This window comes from Haliotis cracherodii, unplaced genomic scaffold, assembly GCF_022045235.1.
Source record: "Haliotis cracherodii isolate W230 unplaced genomic scaffold, xgHalCrac1.p SCAF_6, whole genome shotgun sequence".
NCBI lineage: Eukaryota > Metazoa > Mollusca > Gastropoda > Lepetellida > Haliotidae > Haliotis > Haliotis cracherodii.
The window spans coordinates 69,820,771-69,844,957 of record NW_027266319.1 but is presented as its reverse complement, the minus strand read 5'-3'; the positions used below and the strand labels follow the sequence as shown (position 1 = coordinate 69,844,957).

The following is a 24,187-nucleotide window of genomic DNA, read 5'->3' as shown; positions in this document are numbered from 1 at the left end:
TTTGGATGTTCAAATGAGTATGTTTTTGATGCGCAACTGAGAATTCTCTTGATGTGCAATCAATATTCAACCTCGTTTAACTGAGTACACCCCATATAACACAGTACTCCTTATATCACTCAGCCCCTTATATTTCTCAGCAATCTCATATCACTCAGAACCTTATATCACTCAGCACCTTATATCTCTCAGCAATCTCATATCACTCAGTACCTTAGATCACTCAGCACCTTATATAAATCAGCACCTTACATCAGTCAGCACCTTATATCACTCAGTACTCTTTAAATCTATCTACATCCTCTTATCACTAAGTACAATATATCACTCAGTTCTTTTTTTTCACTCAGTACCTTATAATTATCACTCAGTACCTTATATCACTCAGCACCTTATATCACTCAGCATCTTATATCACTCATCACCTATTATCACCCAGCACCTAATATCAATCAGCACCTTATATCACCCAGCACCTTATATCAATCAGCACCTTATATCACTCAGCAACCTTATATCACTCAGCAATTTATACCACTCAGCAACCTTATATCACTCAGCACCTGATATCAGCCAGCAACCTTATATCACTCAGCACCTTATATATATCAGCACCTTATATCACTCAGCAACCTCATATCACTCAGCAACCTTATATCACTCAGCACCTTATATGTCTCAGTACCGTATATCAACTTGCACCTTATATCACTCAGCACCTTATATCACTTAGCAACCTTATATCACTCAGCACCTTATATCACTCAGTACCTTATATCACTCAGTACTCCTTCTATCACTCAGCACCTTATATCACTTAGCAACCTTATATCACTCAGTACCTTATATCACTCAGCACCTTATATCACTCAGTACCTTATATCACTCAGTACTCCTTCTATCACTCAGCACCTTATATCACTCAGCACCTTATATCACTTAGCAACCTTATATCACACAGTACCTTATATCACTCAGTACTCCTTCTATCACTCAGCACCTTATATCACTTAGCAACCTTATATCACTCAGTACCTTATATCACTCAGCACCTTATATCACTTAGCAACCTTATATCACTCAGTACCTTATATCACTCAGTACTCCTTCTATGACTCAGCGCCTTATATGTCTCAGTACCTTATATCACTCAGCACCTTTTATCACTCAGTACCTTATATCACTCAGCAACCTTATATCACTCAGCACCTTATATCACCCTGTACCTTATATCACTTAGCATCTTCTATCACTCAGTATCTTAGATCACTCAGCCTTTTATATCACTCGGTATTTCTAATATGAATCTGTCTTCCTTATAACACTCAACACCTTCAATCACTCAGCACCTTATATCACTCAACATCTTGTATCACTCAGCATCTTGTATCACTTAGCACCATATATCACTCAACATCTTATATCACTCAGCACCATATATCACTCGGTACCTTATATCACTCAACATCTTGTATCAGTCAGCATCTTATATCACTCAGCACCATATATCACTCAGCATCTTGTATCACTCAGCACCATATATCACTCAGCACCTTATAGCACTTAGCACCATATATCACTCAGTACCTTATAGCGCTCAGCACCATATATCACTCAGCATCTTGTATCACTCAGCACCATATATCACTCAGCACCTTATATCACTCAGCACCATATATCACTCAGTACCTTATAGCACTCAGCACCATATATCACTCAGCACCTTATATCACTCAGCACCATATATCACTCAGCACCTTATAGCACTTAGCATCTTGTATCACTGAGCACCATATATCACTCAGCACCTTATATCACTCAGCACCTTATATCACTCAGTACCTTTTATCACTCAGTACCTTATATCACTCAGCAACCTTATATCACTCAGCACCATATATCACTCAGCACCTTATATCACTCAGTACCTTTTATCACTCAGTACCTTATATCACTCAGCAACCTTATATCACTCAGCACCTTATATCACCCTGTACCTTATATCACTTAGCATCTTCTATCACTCAGTATCTTAGATCACTCAGCCTCTTATATCACTCGGTATTTCTAATATGAATCTGTCTTCCTTATAACACTCAACACCTTCAATCACTCAGCACCTTATATCACTCAGCATCTTGTATCACTCAGCATCTTGTATCACTTAGCACCATATATCACTCAACATCTTATATCACTCAGCACCATATATCACTCGGTACCTTATATCACTCAACATCTTGTATCAGTCAGCATCTTATATCACTCAGCAACCTTATATCACTCAGCACCATATATCACTCAGCACCTTATATCACTCAGCATCTTATATCACTCAGCATCTTGTATCACTCAGCACCATATATCACTCAGCATCTTATATCACACAACATCTTGTATCACTCAGCACCATATATCACTCAGCACCTTATATCACTCAGCATCTTGTATCACTCAGCACCATATATCACTCAGCACCATATATCACTCAGCACCTTATAGCACTTAGCATCTTGTATCACTGAGCACCATATATCACTCAGCACCTTATATCACTCAGCACCTTATATCACTCAGCACCTTATATCACTCGGTACTCCTTATATCACTCAGTTCACCTTATTGCACTTAGTACCTCAGATCACTCCTCATACCTACATACAGTTTGTTGCTGTTTGTGCAATAGTGTACACAGTCGTGCATACATACAGTTTTTTTTTTTTTTATGCAATGGGACACATGTGCTCAGCATGTTCTTTCGTGCAATAGTACATACTTGCTGAAGTGATGTTTTATAAAACAGGACATACTTGCGGAACGTGTTGTTTTTGTTGTTTCATGCAAAAGCGGATACCTGCTGAGTTTGTGGTTTTATGGATTAGTGCTAACTTGTGGGATGTTTTCTGCAACAATGCTGTACCATGAGACAAGTATTGTCCTGGTAAGTTACCTAAATACGACATTGTGTCGTCGGAGGTAGTTTTGCCATGCACAATTCTCTTTTCAATCACATGAAAAAACAAAAAGGTTTCTGATATCTGTAAATATTTGCCAGTTTATTGGTTAACAACAGGTGTGACCAGGCTTGAAGTGGGAGGTGCACGAACACGGCAAACACTTTCCTAATGAACATCGACCCATCTCGCAATACTTACATCAATGTACGTAGTTTATCATATTTTGATAAGGAAAAACAAATCTTTAAACATTTAGTGTAAAACAGAAAAAATATTGACCAGAAAATACTGATAATTGTGTGACAAAATTAAGATCTTTTTCTGTGTTGTAATAATATAAGACTAGTGATACTGCTAATTTTAATTATCATCTCCACTCAAATGTAACACCTACCAAATGCAATAACATCAAACAATTTTCAAATAAATACATATCAGACTACATATATATAGTGAAACCTCCTAAGAACGAACCCTGTGAATCCGGAAACCCCTCCTTCTGAACGCTCGTTCTGGGAACGCGATATACGTGCATAAACCAGGACATTTAATTGCCAGGACGATATCGCAAGGAACAGGACCGTCCGGATAACTGAGATTTCACTGTATACGTTTGTCATACCATTTGTTCTGGAGATTAAATGGTATGCATGTGATGTTTAGAGACGGATATCAACTGATGCAATCTTGGCTATGTTCTCCATAGAAACACAAGTACATCACTACCCAAGTAAGGATAATATATATGGAAGAACAACTTCTTTAACACAATTAGGAGCGACTTTTCGGTGTAGGTTGTAACACCGTTTTCAAGCAAGTGATGTAAAGAGTGTTGTGTTGTTGTTGTTGCATTAAGTGTTTAAGAGGTCGCCTTCTGCCTAAGCAATTTCGGCTGACCTGTCCCTCTTTAGGACTCCTGTGTGTGAGTAGAGTACACATTTCTATTGTGAGTTTGGAACTCACATAAGTTCAGTTTTTGAATTGATATGATTTCTATTTTCTTACATTGATATGATTTCATTTCGTTTCGGTGTAGGTTGTAACACCGTTTTCGAGCAAATGATGTACAGAGTATGGTTGATAAGTATATATACAGGATAGGAGGCAGTGTTTATACAGTTGGGTAGGTTTAAGATGCAGTTACACTGGCGTGGAGAAGCCTGTTATGTACACAGGAGGGAGGAACATATTGGCCGGTGAAGCCTGTAATATGAACAAAGGGGTGAAACAAAACAGGCTTCTCCACTCCAACGTAACTGCATCTTAAACCTACCCAACTGTATAAGTGAGTGAGTGAGTGAGTGAGTGAGTCTAGTTTTACGCCGCTTTTAGTAATATTCCAGCAATATCACGGCGGGGGACACCAGAAATGGGTTTCACACATTGTACCCATGTCGGGAATCGAACCCGGGTCTTCGGCGTGACGAGCGAACGCTTTAACCACTAGGCTACCCGACCGCCCCCAACAAACTGTATAAACACTGCCTCCTATCCTGTATATATTCTTGTCAACCATACTCTGTACATCACTGGCTTGATAACGGTGTTCGAACCTACACCGAAACGTTGCTCCAAATTGTAATAAAGAAATTGTTCATCCATATATCTTATGCCTACTTACTCTGACTCAAACTCCTAAATGCCTCTCATAGAAGTTACATCACTACCGGAAGTGGACATTTACAACGATTCGACTCTCACATTTAAAAGGTCATGTGAACTTGAAAAATACCCTCTGAAAATAGTATAGATATATGTTACATTCATACGACATTAACAAAAAGTCATGATAAGTTACTGACCACAACATATTGATTATTGATTATTGATCCTTCAGAATCGGGTATGCCTACCGGCCGATACTATCTTCACAATTATCTACCATCCTCCAAACAGATGGAAACAATACTCAGATTTGTAATGGATTATATTTCATTCACGATATACAATCATTAGGTATTACATATGATTTGTCGGTAAAACTCGAAGAAAGAAAACAATTAAACAACACATGTATGTAAAGTGTACCCCTCTGGAGCCTCAATGTCCGGGCATATTTCAAAGATCCAATAATGAATTTGTTGTGGCCGCAAGAAATAAATACTACATAGAATGGGAATAAGCTGTAGATGCTATACCCCTCTATCACCTGGGGATGGTGGTATATCCCTCTGTGTGCCAGGGGTGATGGTGGTATGTCCCCACTGTCGGCTAGTATAGCCCACTGTCACCTGGAGGCAGAATGGGGGCTTTGGGGTGTGGGGTAGGCGGGGGTGTGGTTGTATATCCCTCTTTCTGCCAGGGGTGGGGGTGTACCCCTCTGTCTGTCGGCAAGTATAGCCCACTGTCACCTGGAGGCAGAATGGGTGGGTTTGGGGGGTCGGGAGGGGTGTGGTGCGGTGTGGTGGTATAGCCCACTACCACTTGAAGGCAGAGTGGGGGTGTGGTGGGTGTTTGTGTGTGTGTGTGAGGGGGGTGGGGATGGGGGGGGGGGGGGGGGGTATGGTGGTATACCCCTCCATCTGTCAGCTGAAGGATTGGGATGCCAGGGTGGGGATTTGGGATGTACGTAGAGGTGGGGGAGATGGGATGGGGGAGAAACCCCACTATCTGTCAGGTTGGGTAGAGGAATGTGCCTTGAGGCATCTAATATATTAACCTGCACCCTGTTCTCTTTTGAGGCATCCTAGGGGTAAAATTGATATAATTTTAACTCAATTGATAAAAAGCTCTTATCTGATATCTGCATACTTTATTGAAAGCAGCCAGTGCGCATGTTCTCCGGTTGATTTGCATACAAACACGTTATACCCTTCCATCTCAACATTGATGCCAATCAGCCGCCACCAGAGAGCGGTTCTCGCCATATACAGCATCAATGCAGTGTAAGTAGTCCTACTTAGGATAAGAGAAATACTTGTTGTTTCATCAAAGTAATGTATTTAATTATCGATGGCCTCAGCGTCACTAACGCACATGACATAAGTATTCCTGTCCACCATCACTTGTCATAAATACATTACCAAACAGTTCCAGTTCTACACTGCTGAAAGTTTAGTTCAGTGAGACATAGTGGAGCCAGTTCCCCACACATGATGTATATCCCTGGGATTGGTCACGTGACGATAGCCATCCTCATCACAAGGGCCCGGCGTATACCGTCTCTTGATAACTCTGCATCGTAACCTGGCGGTCCATGTTCTGCCTGCAGTCAGGTTCTGTCCACACGTTCCCCGGGTGAATCTCAGGGTATAATTTCATCCGTATCAGATACAACACTCTGCATCCGCGCACTGCATGCTCCCGAAATACCATCTGATCGTCAGATTGCAGCCAGCACTGGTGGTATAATATCGGGTCACACTCACGGCTACACACACCGTTCATTCAAGTCAGTGGATCTAGACTACTTTAAATATCAGTCTTGATGGGGAACATGTGTCACGCGCCGTGACGGCATCAGTGGAAGGGGGAGGCAACTCCGACAAACAGCACTATATGTTAAAGGCAGCCCATGTATAGAGAGGGCGACACAACCCAAGCTGTTCTTATCACACGGTTTCTCATCGTCACTACTTGCAAGTGTATTCCTCAGTCCGTTCACTGCATCGGTTACAGTTCACATAACAGCACCAGTGGAATTTGCAGTTGCACTGCCATGTTTTGGTGTACTGGTGCGTGTTATACCCCCTGCCACAACACATCAAGTCACATCCATCTGTGGTTATTGAGGTCCTGTTACACCGCCGCCCCACAGTACCCAGCGAACCAGTACTAGGGTCATGATCACAATAATTTGGCGATTTCTCTAGATAAACAAGATGGCTTCTGCGTGGCTTCCGGTGGGCCCGTTTCGAACGCTTAAGGATGAGCGACTTGGGCGTACTCGCCCTGCCCCCCCGATAGGGCACCACGAGTTTCGACTTTTTGTATCTCCTCTTCAAAGAGTCTCCAATTTTTCTAAAAGAGGGCAAAGTAGTCCAGCACGTCTTTGTGGTGCACGAGCCTGACACTCCGTGACATTTGCAGTCTGTGCCCATGTTGTCTTTGACAGCCTGAAACATATAAACAAGCAAGTATTACCTCCAGAGTCATGTTGGACACCAACTTGAGGCCTTCACTATCTGTTGGTGGATAGAAGCTACAATAAGCACACACAACCAGGCATGCTGACCCTAGAGCCGTGTTGGACACCAACTTGAGGCCTTCACTATCTGTTGGTGGATAGAAGCTACAATAAGCACACACAACCAGGCATGCTGACCCTAGAGCCGTGTTGGACACCAGCTTGAGGCCTTCACTATCTGTTGGTGGATAGAAGCTACAATAAGCACACACAAACAGGCAAGTATTACCCCTAGAGCCGTGTTGGACATATCGTCGCATCTTCTTCCCTCATCCGCAATATGTATATGATTCCGAAAATATAACCACATGATATAATATAAAATTCCGGAAATAGATACATATGTTTCTCCATGTACAATTGTCACTGCAAATCGTTTCCGGGTAATGTCAAATAATTAATTCTGTGTCGTTTGTGCATATGATAAGCGCTGGTTAATGGCCAACCTACTTGACGCAACATTCAACAGCAGCAGATGACGTTAACGTATTTCCGAGAATTGTTGTGGAATAACGAGTTCCAGCCAAACAAGGGCTCTTTCTACAAGATTTTATTTCGATTGAAGCAGTTTTTTTACAGCTACTTGACAGACCCACATTTTCATTTTTATAAGGATCACAACGATTTACTGTCCTACTCATGAGCCTGGTGGACAGAAGGTGACGTGGACGCCCGCCGGTGTAATGAGGAAACAAATATGTTCTACCCACGACGAGTAGAATTCCTCCCTAGGACTGAGATACGGCCCGCTGAGCCCAATATTCTTGATATAGCCAACGTGTATTCCGCAATGTCAGCCAAGCAGAACTAAAATACCTCCAGAGAATTTACAACTTTTAGAATGTCAACAACACGATATCGTAAAGGCGACCAATGACACCCACAGGGTGAAAGGTCAACACCGAGCTGTTGGCACGTTCATTCCCGCCATATGCTCAACCTCCCTGTCCGCCATATTGGCTGTGTCCACACAATGGCGACCATTGTTATTCCTAACCTCTACGTCAGTTCTCCCAGTGGGAGAGCGCTTAACTTCAAATTTGTTCACTGGTTGTACACAATTTAATGTTCCGTGTTGGTTTGTGTCTCAATGGGGTCCAAATCTACCCCCTTTGTTTACATTTCGGTCAACAGTGATCAGAAATACTTCCCCCCTCCACACCACTCCCTTTCACTCGTCGCTGGTCGTACAAATATTCTCGCGCTCCATCAGGCAGAACCGGATCGAACTGGATATCTGTAATTGTCAGCACAGGAAACAACAACTTCATTTAGCAACGTTATCCGTTATACATCGACACACTGACATCTGTACCACTACAAGCCTGCCTCCGTGGTAGAGCGTCCGCCCTGACAGCGAATTGTCCGGGGTTCGATCCCTGTCCGCGTCATACAAAAAGACGTTAAAAGATGGTACTTGTTGTAGCCCTGCCTAAAGCTCGGTATTAAGGGGCTGAGACAAGGATTGGTCAGCTCGGGGTCAGTATACTATGTCTGGGTCGGGCTTTCGTGTTAAACTGCGGCATGGTGTCTCAGTGGACTAGCACTATAAAATCGGCATTAGTCCGGACTAGTACAAGCAGCCACACACACCTGGCATGTGCCACTACCCTGTCCACTACTGCGACTGCTGGTGGGTGTAGTGAGCCAGAAGGAGAGACAGGTGTTATAGAACGTTTGTGTACTCGGGTGGTGTCGACCTGAAAGCCTCATTACATTAGCTTGCTCTTCGTCTAATGTGATAACCAGAGATCCCGTGTAGCCTGTAACCACGTGATAAAACCAAGTATCTATATCTATTTTTTTAACAAACATTGAGGTAACTTAACGAGAGATGCGATCAGAAACCAGTAACGGCACAGACATCATTTCGCAGCATTCCGGGCGCCTCTGTGTGCATGTCGCTCACATCATCCACTGAAGATTGTTCAAGTGAACAGTAAGTTGTTCTGGGTGCACACACTTTCCATTCTGCATCAAAGAAACCACTGGGCATGGCTAACGTAAAGATTCCATAAGTGCTAAGCGAGGCAGAGCGACATTAATGAGTATAAATTCGTACATGTTATGAGCCAATACCTTTTGTGCTCCATATTTTAACATCACCTCTTAGTACACATGCCTCTTAAACGCCCATGAAGCACGCATGAACATGCAATAAAAGGGACGTAATAAAATCACCAAAGGTTAAGCAACAATCTAGGGGGTATGTTCAAAGTCGCACATCTCTCCTAATGTCTTTGAGCCGAGCTGCGTCAATAATATTAACTTAATGACTCGAAAACCGATTCCACAATGAAATTTCAATAAAACAAACACCAATTACCAGAGCGTCTTACCATATGCTTTACGTCTTTTCCTCATTTTGGAGCAACTGCAATATATGGCAATGCTCTTTGTTTCCGTGTTGGTTAATCTGCGTCATACTAACAACAGTGATTATAAACTATTGCCAAGATTAAAGGACACATGTGTATTTTCTTCGGTATATATATATATATATCCTCTCCACCCCATCTATATAACTAGTCACGTAGGTTTAGTGTTCACTATAACTAAATATGTAGGTTTAGTGTTCACTTTAACTAGATATGTAGGTTTAGTGTTTTCTATAACTAGATATATGTTTGTAGGGTTTTCTACAAGAGGTATGTAAATCTAGTGTTCTCTATAACTAGGTATGTAAATCTAGTGTTCTCTATAACTAGTTATGTAAATCTAGTGTTCTCTATAACTAGGTATGTAAATCTAGTGTTCTCTATAACTAGTTAAGTATATCTAGTGTTCTCTATAACTAGGTATGTAAATCTAGTGTTCTCTATAACTAGGTATGTAAATCTAGTGTTCTCTATAACTAGTTATGTAAATCTAGTGTTCTCTATAACTAGTTATGTAAATCTAGTGTTCTCTATAACTAGTTATGTAAATCTAGTGTTCTCTATAACTAGTTACGTATATCTAGTGTTCTCTATAACTAGGTATGTAAATCTAGTAAACCTGACACGTAAGTTTATTGTTCTCAATAAATAGTTATGAAAGATAAGTGATCTTTACAACTAGTTATGTAAATAAAAGCGACAAAACCCTTACGATATTCATAAGACATCATAAGGGAAAAGCAGAATCGATTGGGCGATTCCGATTATATGAGCATGAGTGCATGAACCACTAGAATCAGGTAACTATACCGGGTGTTCGCGGACAAGTGAGGGTATCTAGCCCCAATGATGACAATGTAATTATTTACCTACACAATCACAGGGACGTATGATACAAGCCAAAATACGGAATTGCTTAGGGCATCATATTTGACTGATGCGTCAGATTTGGGAATGTCCCCACATGTGTACCAACAAACTTTGTTAAAGCTTCACTCAGACCTTGAATGTTGTAACCCTGATCAAACAACTTTTGAGCAAGAGTCTCATGGTGCTCTGTGAAATCTTGGTAGAAAGAGCCTGCTCGTTTGTACCCCAGAAGTTATGAAACGTGGACACCAAAGACTGGAGCTGCTGGGATAGTACTCGTCATGGAGGGAAAATTGACTTCCGGTAAGTGGAAGTCTTCCCTCTTGTCATACACTCTTGTGGATAGATTGTTGTCACTCTGAGTCTGTTTCCATTGATCCACATTGAAGGCAACAAGATAGCCCATTGAAGTAGCATGACCTCATCCAGTACAACGACAATATTCTCAGGTCACAACTTCTAGAAGAACATGACAAAGCTTGAACATTCATCGGATGAATAGCCGGCATGAAACGTACAAGGTTAGATTAGATTCGCCCCAAATATACATAATAGTAATTTTCATCTCCAAATTCTTTAAAGAAGAAAAAAACACAGTTCACAAATAAAACAGCCACAAATGTCATGAAAAAAATAACAATACCGTACATCAGCATGACAAACCCCCCTATCAGCATCCTCTGAAGATCTTACAACTTGCGAGTCATCAAATACTTACGACCACTTCACCATGGCAGAAACATGCCGTTTAATGGAGTCTAATAAAGGGTATACCGCGTCGCCTATTGTGGGATAATGTCAGTTAGCCCTGCTACGTTCTTTCAAATTCTCGTTAGAAGAATATAACAACCTCTTTAAGGGTCTCACATCAGAATATGCACATGTGTGGGGATGTAATCACTCCATAGATAGTAAGTACACCATAGATGAGTGGAGAAATAACCACTCTATCACCTAGACACACCACTCTACATGTTGGGGAAAAAAGACTGACCTGTCGACGACACTTCACATTCAAGGGGAAATAGTCAGTGCAGGAACGAGTGCGAAACCACCGCATGTCAGGGGAAATAATGACTCTATGAAATAGTGAGGGCTCACACCATGGTAGGGGAAATAATCACTCAATGGCCTAGTCAGGAGGCTTAACTTTTGTGGGGAAATCATCGCTCTATGACCTAGTGAGGACACTCCACACGTGTGAGGAAATCATCACTCTATGACCTAGTAAGGACACTCCACACGTCTGAGGAGATATCACTCTATGACCTAGTGAGGACACCCCACACGTCTGAGGAAAAGATCACTCTATGACCTAGTGAGGAATCTCGACATGTTTGAGGAGATATCACTCTATGAGCTAGTGAGAACTCTCCACACGTCTGAGGAAATAATCACTCTATGACCTAGTGAGGACTCTCGACATGTAAGGGGAAATAATCACTCCACGATTTAGTGAGAACACTCCACACGTGTGGGGAAATGACCTACTGAAGGCACTTCTCATGTCTGAGGAAATAATCACTCCATGAACCAGTGATACACTTCTCAAGTTTGGGGACTATTTCACTCCATGACCCAGTGACAACACTCCACCAGTGAGGACACTCGTTATGTAAGGGGAAATAATCACTCTAAGACCTAGTGACTACACTCCACGTTTGTGGGGAAATCTTCACTTGGTGATCTGGAGAGGACACTAAGTGGATCGCGGGGTTAGGCTCGGGCGATTGCGTGTTAGTGGACTTCAATGTTACAATTATGGAAGTGCACAAGCTATGCATTTTGATTCTTGCACCTCCTTGTGCAGGACATGTATCATGAGCAGTGACGTTTGAAGTATGTCACTTTTCACACACTTGTGCCGCACATAGGCTATGTATATCATGTTCTTATCAATGTTTTATGTAGAAGTACATCACATGTGTAACCATTGTATTTAATATGTTTTATAAGCCATTTCTCTCATGTCATCAATAGTTTGATTGTAAGCAACATCAGAGAAATTATCGTATTGCTTTGATGATGTTATGATATATATTATGTTTTAATATGCATATATTATATTACTATTGTATATTATATCAGGGTCTCTATCTTGCAGATTAACAAATAGATAGAAGCCTCACTCCCCGTAGCCGTGTGTCATCTGTGTACACGCTATGGATGATGCCACAGAAAACCCGGTTACAATATCAAGCACTGGATGGCCTCATCCTTGCCACCGTGATGAAGTGTGTTACCTTATGCATATACTCCAACTACTTCTGCTACGTCTATTCTATCCCTGTCTACATCTACTTCTACTACTATATCTATTATGTCTCGGTCTACAACTACTTCTACTACTATATCTATTATGTCTCGGTCTACAACTACTTCCACTACATCTATTCTGTCTCTGTCTCCAACAAATTCTACTACATCTATTCTGTCTCTGTCTACAGCTACTTCCACTACATCTATTCTGTCTCTGTCTACAACTACTTCTACCACTATATCTATTTTGTCTCTGTCTACAACTACTTCTACTACATCTATTATGTCTCTGTCTACAACTACTTCTACTACATCTATTATGTCTCTGTCTACAACTACTTCTACTACATCTATTATGTCTCTGTCTACAACTACTTCTACTACATCTATTATGTCTCTGTCTACAACTACTACCACTACATCTATTCTGTCTCTGTCTACAGCTACTTCCACTACATCTATTCTGTCTCTGTCTACAACTACTTCTACCACTATATCTATTTTGTCTCTGTCTACAACTACTTCTACTACATCTATTTTGTCTCTGTCTACAACTACTTCTACTACATCTATTATGTCTCTGTCTACAACTACTTCTACTACATCTATTATGTCTCTGTCTACAACTACTACCACCAACTACCATTGGTCCCTGTTGCTGATACATGGCTGTGACGCCAGTATTTCTATTATCATCATCATTTTTCGGACTTTCATGATAACATTCCCTATATGTTCAGCATCTACGACTTGTACTTGTTGTTACCCTGCCTGGCGCTCGGCATGAAGGGGCTAAAACAAGGACTGGTCGGCTCGGAGACAGTGTACTGTGTCTGAGTGGGCAATTCTTGTTAACATGCTGCGTGCTACCCCAGTGGGCTAGCACTGTATAATCGGCATTATATCGGACAAACACGCACGTGCATGCACATCGCAATATAAGTGCAATGATCTTGGACGCAACGTTAAATCCTATTGCAACTCCCCTCCCCTCACCTGCTCCACCGGACTAAGAGGTACATTAGCTAATGCTGTTTTTAACACCGTTTTCCCACAGCTGTGATAAGGCGATGTGGATGGATGGTTCTGAATTGGGCTCATAGATTTAACAAAATGCCTTGCTTCAAAAGGACACCTTAATCTAGCTAGCTGTGAGTACAACACTGTCTGACAAGCAATGTGGCCCCCGCTTCAGCAGGAGAATAGAGCTGTGTGTACAACACTGTCTGACAAGCAATGTGGCCCCCGCTTCAGCAGGAGAATAGAGCTGCGAGTACACCTCTGTCTGACAAGCAATGTTGCTTCCGCTTCAGCAGGAGAATAGAGCTGCGAGTACACCCCTGTCTGACAAGCAATGTTGCTTCCGCTTCAGCAGGAGAATAGAGCTGCGAGTACACCCCTGTTGACCACTACTTGACGAGGATCAGTGTAGTGTCTAAACTCTTGTTGACCAGCACTTGGCGAGGAAAAGGGTAGTAACTAAACTCTTGTTGACCAGTACTTGACCAGGAAGAGGGTAGTAACTAAACTCTTGTTGACCAGTACTTCACGAGGAAGAGGGTAGTAACTAAACTCTTGTTGACCAGTACTTGACGAGGAAGAGAGTAGTAACTAAAATCTTGTAGACTAGCACTTGACGTAGAACAAGGAAGTGGCAACCTTTGTTGATCAGTACTTGACCAGGAAGAAGGGAGTGACTAAACGCTTGTTGACCACTACTTCACGAGGAAGAGGGTAGTGACTAAACTCTTGTTGACCAGTGCTTCACGAGGAAGAGGGTTGTGACTAAACTCTTGTTGACCAGTACTTGACGAGGATGAGGGTAGTAACTAAACTCTTGTTGACTAGCACTTGACGTAGAACAAGGAAGTGACAACCTTTGTTGATCAGAACTTGACCAGGAAGAAGGGAGTGACTAAACTCTTGTTGACCACTATTTCACGTGGAAGAGGGTAGTGACTAAACTCTTGTTGACCAGTACTTCACGAGGAAGAGGGTAGTGACTAAACTCTTGTTGACCATATCTGCCCGTCTCATCGAGTGGTTGGCTGGGGGTCGGAGGTGTCGCTATTTGTAAACAGCCTGCAGGCAACATGTTTATGGCCAACCTTGTTGGGAGATCGGCAGAGAGGTTTGTTTCAGGTCACGTGACCTGTATGTATCGTTGCAAAACTGGGTACCAATTATGTAGGCACGTATTTCGACCCTTTGGTACACATGTATGTATATACGTACACATGTGTGTATACTAACTACACATGTATGTATACTAACTACACGTGTGTGTATACTAACTACACAAGTGTGTATACTAGCTACACATGTATGTATACTAGCTACACATGTGTGTATACTAACTACACATGTGTGTATACTAACTACACATGTATGTATACTAACTACACGCGTGTGTATACTAACTACACATGTATGTATACTAACTACACATGTATGTATACTAACTACACATGTATGTATACTAAGTACACATGTATGTATACTAACTACACATGTATGTATACTAGCTACACGTGTGTGAATACTTACTACACATGTGTGTATACTAACTACACATGTATGTATACTAACTACACATGTATGTATACTAACTACACGCGTGTGTATACTAACTACACATGTATGTATACTAACTACACATGTATGTATACTAACTACACATGTATGTATACTAGCTACACGTGTGTGTATACTAGCTACACGTGTGTGTATACTAACTACACATGTGTGTATACTAACTACACATGTATGTATACTAACTACACATGTATGTATACTAGCTACACGTGTGTGTATACTAGCTACACGTGTGTGTATACTAGCTACACGTGTGTGTATACTAACTACACATGTGTGTATACTAACTACACATGTATGTATACTAGCTACACGTGTGTGTATACTAACTACACGTGTGTGTATACTAACTACACATGTATGTATGCTAACTACACATGTATGTATACTAACTACACGTGTGTGTATACTAGCTACACGTGTGTGTATACTAACTACACATGTATGTATACTAACTACACATGTATGTATACTAACTACACATGTATGTATACTAACTACACATGTATGTATACTAGCTAATACACTGAACGACAACAGCTGATATACTCAGTGATGTGGACGTTGAAATTATGCTGGAGACACTAAAAACAATATGAGAAAACACCAGAAAAGAAAATATTTCTTATTGGCACATTTTGTTGTCCTCTCGTTTATTGAATAAATTCCACTTGAAAGCCGGGTTACTGAATAACCCGACATCTTTTACATCAGCAGATATCTTAATGAGCGTATGCTCTTGGAATCTAGCGCTGATGACGTAACCCTGTCAGGCTATGTGGCGGCCAACTATTGTGGCAGGCATTACGTTCAGATACAATGCATATTGAAATGTTCAGCTAAATCTATAGGGTGAGATCCTGTCTATGGCCTGAATCAGAGAGTGTCTCTGCCTGTGTCTCAACAACCGAATCATATTGTCGTAAACCACCGCCTTCGTGTTGTCACGACAATGCTTTGAAACACTGAAACACCACTCACGGGTTTCCGCTCTGAAATTGAATCCTCGTAAAGATGGCTGAGGCAGCCAATGTCTTGTCCTATTTGCGACCAAATACTACTTGCCCATGTCTCTGTCTAATTGAAACTAGACGCAAGGCTTTGAAATCACATAATCTTTAGTCAATATTTTGGCAACGGCTGTCGGCCCATCTTTAAGTCTACTGCACGCAAAACCAACTAGGAATAGAGAGTGTTGCCCTTTGAAGTCATAGAAGACATCAGTATGGACATAACATACCCGTTCTCTGTCCGCTATTACAGAGGAAATGTTTTATGATTAACAATAAATCGCTCTACTTGCAACATTATGGGGATATGGAGTACGGAGAGGGGCAAGGCCAATGAAGCAGACATTTGCCTGCATGTGGCGTGTTGACGTGTGTTGGTTTTGTATTAGGCTTTTAGATTATTGCAGAATCCTGTGTGTTTATTTTTAGGCAATAGAAAATATTAACTCAGACAATCGCCAAACATGGATGAGACGATTTAGTATAAAGGTTTCATGTCCGTGAAAATTGGTCATCAAACAAAGCCGAAGTGTTTCACAGAAAACACAACAATTTTTATTAAAAGAGAGATCACGGCAGGGACGCGGATTGCGAATTGATTTATTTGTGAGGCCCATATCCTTCTTGTCATTACTTTGCTAAGAATTATCAAACATATCAACAAGAACTAAATCTATTGCAAACCTAAATATTATTTCTTCTTGAAATTAATTTTGGTTCAAATAGGCGGTTGAGGCGACACTGTCGACTATCGCGCTGGCACAGGTAGGCGGCCATATGTAAAGTATGTCACCTTCACCTCACACACCACAACTAAACAGTAACTACCCAAAGTGGATTTTTTTCAGGTTCAAAGGTCATTGAATAAACAATTTTCCTTCTGAGAAGGTTCACACGGCTATTATAGGTTGTGAGCCGATGTTATCCTTCCCTTGTGACATCAGCAAATAGTTAGATTTCTAACACTTTCAGTCTCAACTAACAGAAGGCGATCAAGAAGATACTATCGTTTGACAACTATTGTTGCCGACTTTTAATACGCTTCACTCGAAACAACTTTCCTAACAACTAAACAATAACTTTGGATACTAATTACATCTTGGATAAAAATCTCAGTTGAGCTCTTTACCGTATATGGTTGCGACACCTCACTTACTTGTATCTGAGAGGGCCATTTTACTATTGTGTCCACCCTGATTGGGCAATTACCCCGTCAAGGAGTCCCCACGAGGAGTCACTCCGGCTATTGAACTATTGGCTGTGTGTTGTATGGCTGTGAGGTATGTGTGCGTGTGTCTAATCACAACAAGATATGCTGGATCTTGATCCATGAAACTGCCTTCCTCCGCGATCTGACAGCAAGATAGCAAGGTGTCATGCACTGGACACGACACGGATATCTTCTGTTCCCAACGACTACTGGACACGTTGTCATCAAGCAGCAAATACAAATGTGTAATGTCCATGAGGACTCCCAGAGACACATTTACAGCGTGCGAACAGTGAGAATTCACTATTTGTAAAACACATATATCTTATCATAATGTCACTTTATCGTTTCATTGCTACAAAAATGTCTCAACACGTGAACGAACACACGTTCCTCCGTTGTTTCAACCGCAACGCGACGGAAGAACACAGCAAACATTTCTCTGAAGAGAACATTTCTACAACTGCAGTGATATATTTTACCAAAAGAATAAGGAGTTGTGTGTTCTGGTAGTGACGACTGAGTCAAGTAGATATATCCCTGTTTGAACTAGGAATCGGCTATAAAAACACATGCACCGAATACCTTGGACCCTGCAAGGCAATCTGCTCTGTCATCGCGTTTTACCTAGGAAATATGCCTGGCAGGCACGCAACCTTTCACTCAAACGGAAAGAAGTCAGTGATTTGCGTCAGGAATTGTGTCGAATAGGAACAGCCGAGGTTACAAATTGCAAGTCACATACCAACAAATTTGTTCTTTAAATACATTTCCATTTTTGGTATGTTTAATTGTATGGACATGTCCTTATACAAAACAGCATATCACTAATACAGGCTGACGCACGCTCGGGTGGTGATTGAAATAAGTGTGCTTGGATCAGCACACGTCTTCTCATCCTAATGATGCTTCTATCTCTCAAATGTGTGTGTGTGCGTGCGTGCGTGCGTGCGTGCGTACGTGCGTGTGTGTGTGTGTGTAGTTGTCTCTGTCGACATCTGTGTGTGTGTATGTGCGTATGTATGGATGTCGGTATGATCTAAACACTAACGGACAAATTCCATTTAATTATGTATAATGAATACAAAGCGTCGTATTGTTTAGTCGCGTGAACGCTTGTGACTACATTGGCAAAAGTCAAAGTGTTTGACTGCAAGCACTGGATCGAATATTCTCGCTCCGACCTATCCCGCGCTCAATACGAGGAAACTGTCGACTTGGTCCAATCTGCCACTCACAGTGAGCAGCGTCCTACAGCAAGTTAGGAATTTACTACGACACATCTTTATCACCTGCGAATGATCAGCCACAGGACTGATCAATGATGACTAACACCTAAGTGTTCACTGACAACTTCGGAAATACCGCCAGTTGTGTTAAGGTGTCGGCCATTTTACGTGATATGTTGAATGTATTATGACCCGCTGGCACTGTGCCGGACGTATTAAAGTGTTGCACAACCAACATTGCTCACATTAGGGTGATTGTATCAAACACTATTTGTAGTAACCAATTACCAAAGACCTGTTACCTGGGGCAGTTCAGCATCCATACGCTCGTGTCATCATCGCGACACCGATGCTTCTTATACGGCGCTCGGTGTAAACATCAAGTGATAAGGTCAAGTGACAATATGGATACATACTTCTAGGTACCAAACAAGGATATAACACATATAACAACTGACGTTCACTCTATGTGTCCAGGTCCTCGTTCTAGGAAGGTTCCTTCTCCAATGAACTCACACAAAGTGAAAAGTCAGTTCATAAATAGAAAAAAACACGAAATGAATTAATAAACTATGGTCCTCCACTGTAAGATTTGTGTAACAAAATAATGAGAAAAATATTCCATTGATCATATACTGATTGCTGCGTTCTGTCGTGACCGGACAGAAAGATAACGTCGCGGTAATAGGCAGACTGACCAGCTAGAGAAACCCAGCCAATGTTGGGATCGATTGTATACTATCTGCACGTAGCTACACCAGCATGTATGTACCTAGTTAGCTAGGCAGGGACAGACACATTCGCCCTCAAGCAGGAAAACATTCAACATTCCATTTTAACATAGTCCGACACTTTCTACAAACATATGTCAACCCACAATGTGTTCAAATATGGTGACGTTGAATAAGCACCAACTGTAGTATACTTAAACAGGCACCAAATCTAGTATAGTTGAACAACACCAAACATAGAACACCGGCACCATCTGTGTACGCAGAAGTTTGATTGTCTTCCAAAAACAACATGTCTACAGATCAAGGCTTACGTATGGTGCATGCTGTTTGTTGCATGATATATTGTACATGCCATATAGTGTATGCTATATTGTTTATGACATATGTTGTAATATATATAATACATATATTAGATGCTATACTGTGTATGATACATGTTGTATGCAAAACATTCCGAACTGCGCTTGCAAGATTCAGATGTAGTTTACACAAACTCTTTATCGAGACGAGAAGATATATGTGAATAGTAAGATCATACAGACTTTGTCAGTTTTGTGATTTAAGCACTGTAGAAAGTGAATACAATTTCTTTCTACTTTGTTCGTTGTATGCCGAACTCAGAAACCGTACCTTGATAAAAGTTTATATCTACAGAAATTTGTTTCGCTAATGTCAAGTCAGAATATAGAAATAACGAAATAACTGTCATTGTACATATTGCATGCTAAGAAGCTATGAAGCTCCAAATGTGTTATCTTATGAATGTATATACACCCATTACTATACATTATGTACTCTAGGCCTATGGCCAGTATTATGAATAAACATATAATGTATGCTGTACTGTGTATCCTACATGCTGTATGATATATTGTAAGTGCCATATAGTGTATGCTATATTATGTATGATATACAAGAGGCAATCAACACATTTATAATCGAGTCATCAGTTTGATATGATATGTTTCAAGGGCATTCTTACCTACTCAAGACAACATGTCTACGTTATTCCACACTTAACAAGTCGCTGCCTTTCTTCGCATTCAGTGTGGTTGTATTACACACAAGAATAACATGTTCCTACAACAGACCAATACTTCAACTGATGTCAGCGCCAATCATATACAATCACAACCACCACAAGCTGCATCTGAGGCAAATTTTAACAATAATGAAATATTCCGTCAGCAGATTCAACAAGGCCGGACCATCCTCTCCAAACACAGAAGTGGGGGCGAGAGACCTAAGGCCAGCAGTGTGCAAACATTTGTGTGTAGATTATAATACTGAGGAGGGACATGGCCCTATTCAATTACACTACGCATTGTTAGGCTATATTTTGGTTTGCGTCGAAGGTATTTGAGAGCCGCGAGGTTTCGAGGATTGTTTTTGTTCCATGGCAAACACACATACTTTAACAACAACATTACACCTGATGATGTAAGGCTTTGACTGGGCTGGTTTCGTCCCCGACATACGATCATGTGGAAGTAACATAAAGGCACAGTGGTAGACAACAGTGGGGTTTGGCCTCAGCTGAGGGAAACATACTGAAATGGCTTAAAAGGCCATAAATTCGGTTTTTAGTGGAACAAGCAATAAACTGCATCTAGCCCCGTGAACATGGGCTTTGTCAGCTAAGTGGCGACATCTGAGACCGGCCGTGGTAGTGGAGGGCATCCGGCTAATCATTGCACACAGCCAAGCTTTGCAATAACACCAAAACGTTTGTAGGATTTTACTACTTTTTCAAAAAGTGATGATTGGTGTATATTATTTCTGTTAACGTTCCAAGACATGTTAATGCAGAGGCATTACTGGGAGTTTATGCAGTTACAGCTGTCATTTGCATGCGTCAGTGTTATCTGATCAGGCGGACAAAGACTGCTCTCTGTCAGTGTAAAAAAACAACAAATAGCTTTGGGGTGGAGGAATAAAGAACATCACTGAAGACTGTTCGGAGTTTCACATCATCTTTGATCAGATGGATACCAGGACGAAAATGAACTATTATTTATTATGTTCCCGGGGACGGGATTGTCCCCTCGGTGAAGGGAGAACATTCTGACGGCGTTTAGCCACTCAGTACTATGGCGAGATGAACATACTGTGTATATTATCTGTAGTTTTGACAACGTAAATGAAAGTTTAAGCCGATCTGAGGTGTTTCATCAGATGAATGCTGGTGATGCTTGAGGAATAGATCCTCTCACAGACAGGTCAAAGAGACCTGAGTCCAGCAGATTACATTCTGGTTGTAATGACACCGCTCAGTCGTCACTCGTCAGTGAGTGAGTGAGTGAGTGAGTGAGTGAGTGAGTAGGCTAAGTGTGTGCGTGAGAAGAGACAACGAATGAGTGAGTGAATGGGAAGGGAGGCTGAGTGAGTGAGTGGGTGAATGGGAAGGGAGGCTGAATGAGTGAGTGAGGGGGAAGGGTGTTGAGTGAGTGAATGGGAAGGGAGGCTGAGTGAGTGAATGGGAAGGGAGGCTGAGTGAGTGAGTGAGTGAGGGGGAAGGGAGGCTGAATGAGTGAGTGAGGGGGAAGGGTGTTGAGTGAGTGAATGGGAAGGGAGGCTGAGTGAGTGGGAAGGGAGGCTGAATGAGTGAGTGGGTGAGGGGGAAGGGAGGCTGAATGAGTGAGTGAGTGAGGGGGAAGGGAGGCTGAATGAGTGAGTGAGGGGGAAGGGTGTTGAGTGAGTGAATGGGAAGGGAGGCTGAGTGAGTGGGAAGGGAGGCTGAATGAGTGAGTGGGTGAGGGGGAAGGGAGGCTGAATGAGTGAGTGGGTGAATAGGATGGGAGGCTGAATGAGTGAGTGAGGGGGAAGGGTGTTGAGTGAGTGTATGGGAAGGGAGGCTGAGTGAGTGAGTGAGTGAATAGGAAGGGAGGCTGGGTGAGTGAGTGGGAAAGGGGACTGAGTGAGTGAGTGAGTGAGGGGGAAGGACGTTGAGTGAGTGTATGGGAAGGGAGGCTGATTGAGTGAGTGAGTGAATAGGAAGGGAGGCTGAGTGAGAGTGAGTGAATAGGAAGGGAGGCTGGGTGAGTGAGTGGGAAGTGGGGCTGATTGAGTGAATGGCGGGGGAGGGGCGTTGAGCGAGTGAGGGGGAGGGATGCTGCGTGAGTGAGTGAGGGAAAAGGACGTTGAGTGTGTGAATGACAGGGGAGGGTGACACATATATCAAATATATTTCGTGTCAGATCAAGGCTAACTTGGAACACAATGACATCATCGTGGACCATTATATCGTGCATATTATGTATTTTATGAACAACAAGCATTTCAGAATGTCGCAGTCACTGTGAACGTTTGTGACAAGGATTCAGATTTTAAATTAATTTATATCGATGAATGACAAAATCATTAAGTTCCGCACAGATAAATCAGCGTTGCTCAATATTAAGTGACGTCATGCTTCGTGTCAAATGTTCTGGGTGTATGGTATCCCAGGAACACGGACACGTGACTTGATGCCGAGATGCGGCAATGACAAGCTAAACCTGGTAGAACCTTTTTATTTGCGACGTCATTGCCGAGAACAGTCACATTCCCGTATTAGTCAAGTATAGGAGTTAAGTGTTTTCTGCAATATAACGTATAACTGAACGTGATGCCATCACACTGTAACTAAGTGTCTCATGATTGCCCAGCCATATTGTTAAAGCTCGTTGTCAAATACGTTCAGGCCTTTTTCACGCTACGCCATTACTTCGGAGAGTTTAAACGAATTGCTATCAGTACACAAGTCAATAAAATAAACATTTCCGTAATGGATTCTGATAAATCTTTAAAGCTAACAATTGTCTATCAATTACAATTATTTCGAGAGAGCGACTTCACTATTGATTTGTTGGCTGCAGACTTCACAGGACAATACCGTTTCATTTCCGCACTGAAACCCCCCGTATTCCGTCACTTGGCATTACATGTGCTGAAGCATACCCTTCAAAGACAGGCGCCATCGGCCATACACTACAATAACATGAGCGATGCCATGGCAAATAACTCTGAGCTGCCTTGTTCCATTGATCTGACACTCATCTGAACCAGGGAGGCTTATGACAAAATATTTGATACATTCTTTATGAACTGTTATGTTATGAAGCGATTTTGTTTTGAACAAGTTGCAGATATAATTTTTAAAACGCGTTAACGTCAATCAATGAATATAAGTGTCTGAGTGTGATGCCATAATTCTGACGTCCCAGGGCGCCACAAGAGAAGACAGGGGTGATCCTGACGTCCCAGGGCGCCACAACAGAAGACAGGGGTGATCCTGACGTCACAGGGCGCAACAACAGAAGACAGGGGTGATCCTGACGTACCAGGGTACCACAACAGAAGACAGGGGTGATCCTGACGTCACAGGGCGCCACAACAGAAGACAGGGTTGATCTTGACGTCACATGGCACCATAACAGAAGACAGGGTTGATTTTGACGTCCCAGGGCACCACAACAGAAGACAGGGGGTGATCCTGACGTCCCAGGGCGCCACAACAGAAGACAAGGGTGATCTTGACGTGCCAGGGCGCCACAACAGAAGACAGGGGTGATCCTGACGTCACAGGGCGCAACAACAGAAGACAGGGGTGATCTTGACGTGCCAGGGCGCCACAACAGAAGACAGGGGTGATCTTGACGTCCCAAAGCACCATACACTACGACTCCCTAAAAAGCTACTATGTACAAATACAAATGAAGGTGTAACATCTAAGGGCCCCTAAAGACACAAAGGAGTAAATCCCTTTACTATACCCCGCCCAATAGAAAGGGCATCACTGTGACACGCCCTTAAACAAGCACTATGTCACGCCCTGAAA

At 42.1% G+C, this 24,187-nt stretch overlaps 1 protein-coding gene across 4 annotated transcripts in view; it reads right to left on the bottom strand.

The window, feature by feature from the left end:
• Positions 1–3,056: 3,056 nt before the first annotated feature.
• LOC139445658 (protein Wnt-7b-like) overlaps positions 3,057–24,187 on the bottom strand; it is a 139,195-nt gene continuing 118,064 nt past the window's right edge. For all 4 annotated transcript variants that reach the window (XM_071226848.1, XM_071226846.1, XM_071226847.1 and 1 more), the window contains exon 4: positions 3,057–7,012. In XM_071226848.1, the coding sequence (XP_071082949.1) occupies positions 6,530–7,012 (483 nt within the window). In that variant the 3' untranslated portion in view covers positions 3,057–6,529. The remainder of the gene's footprint in view (positions 7,013–24,187) is intronic.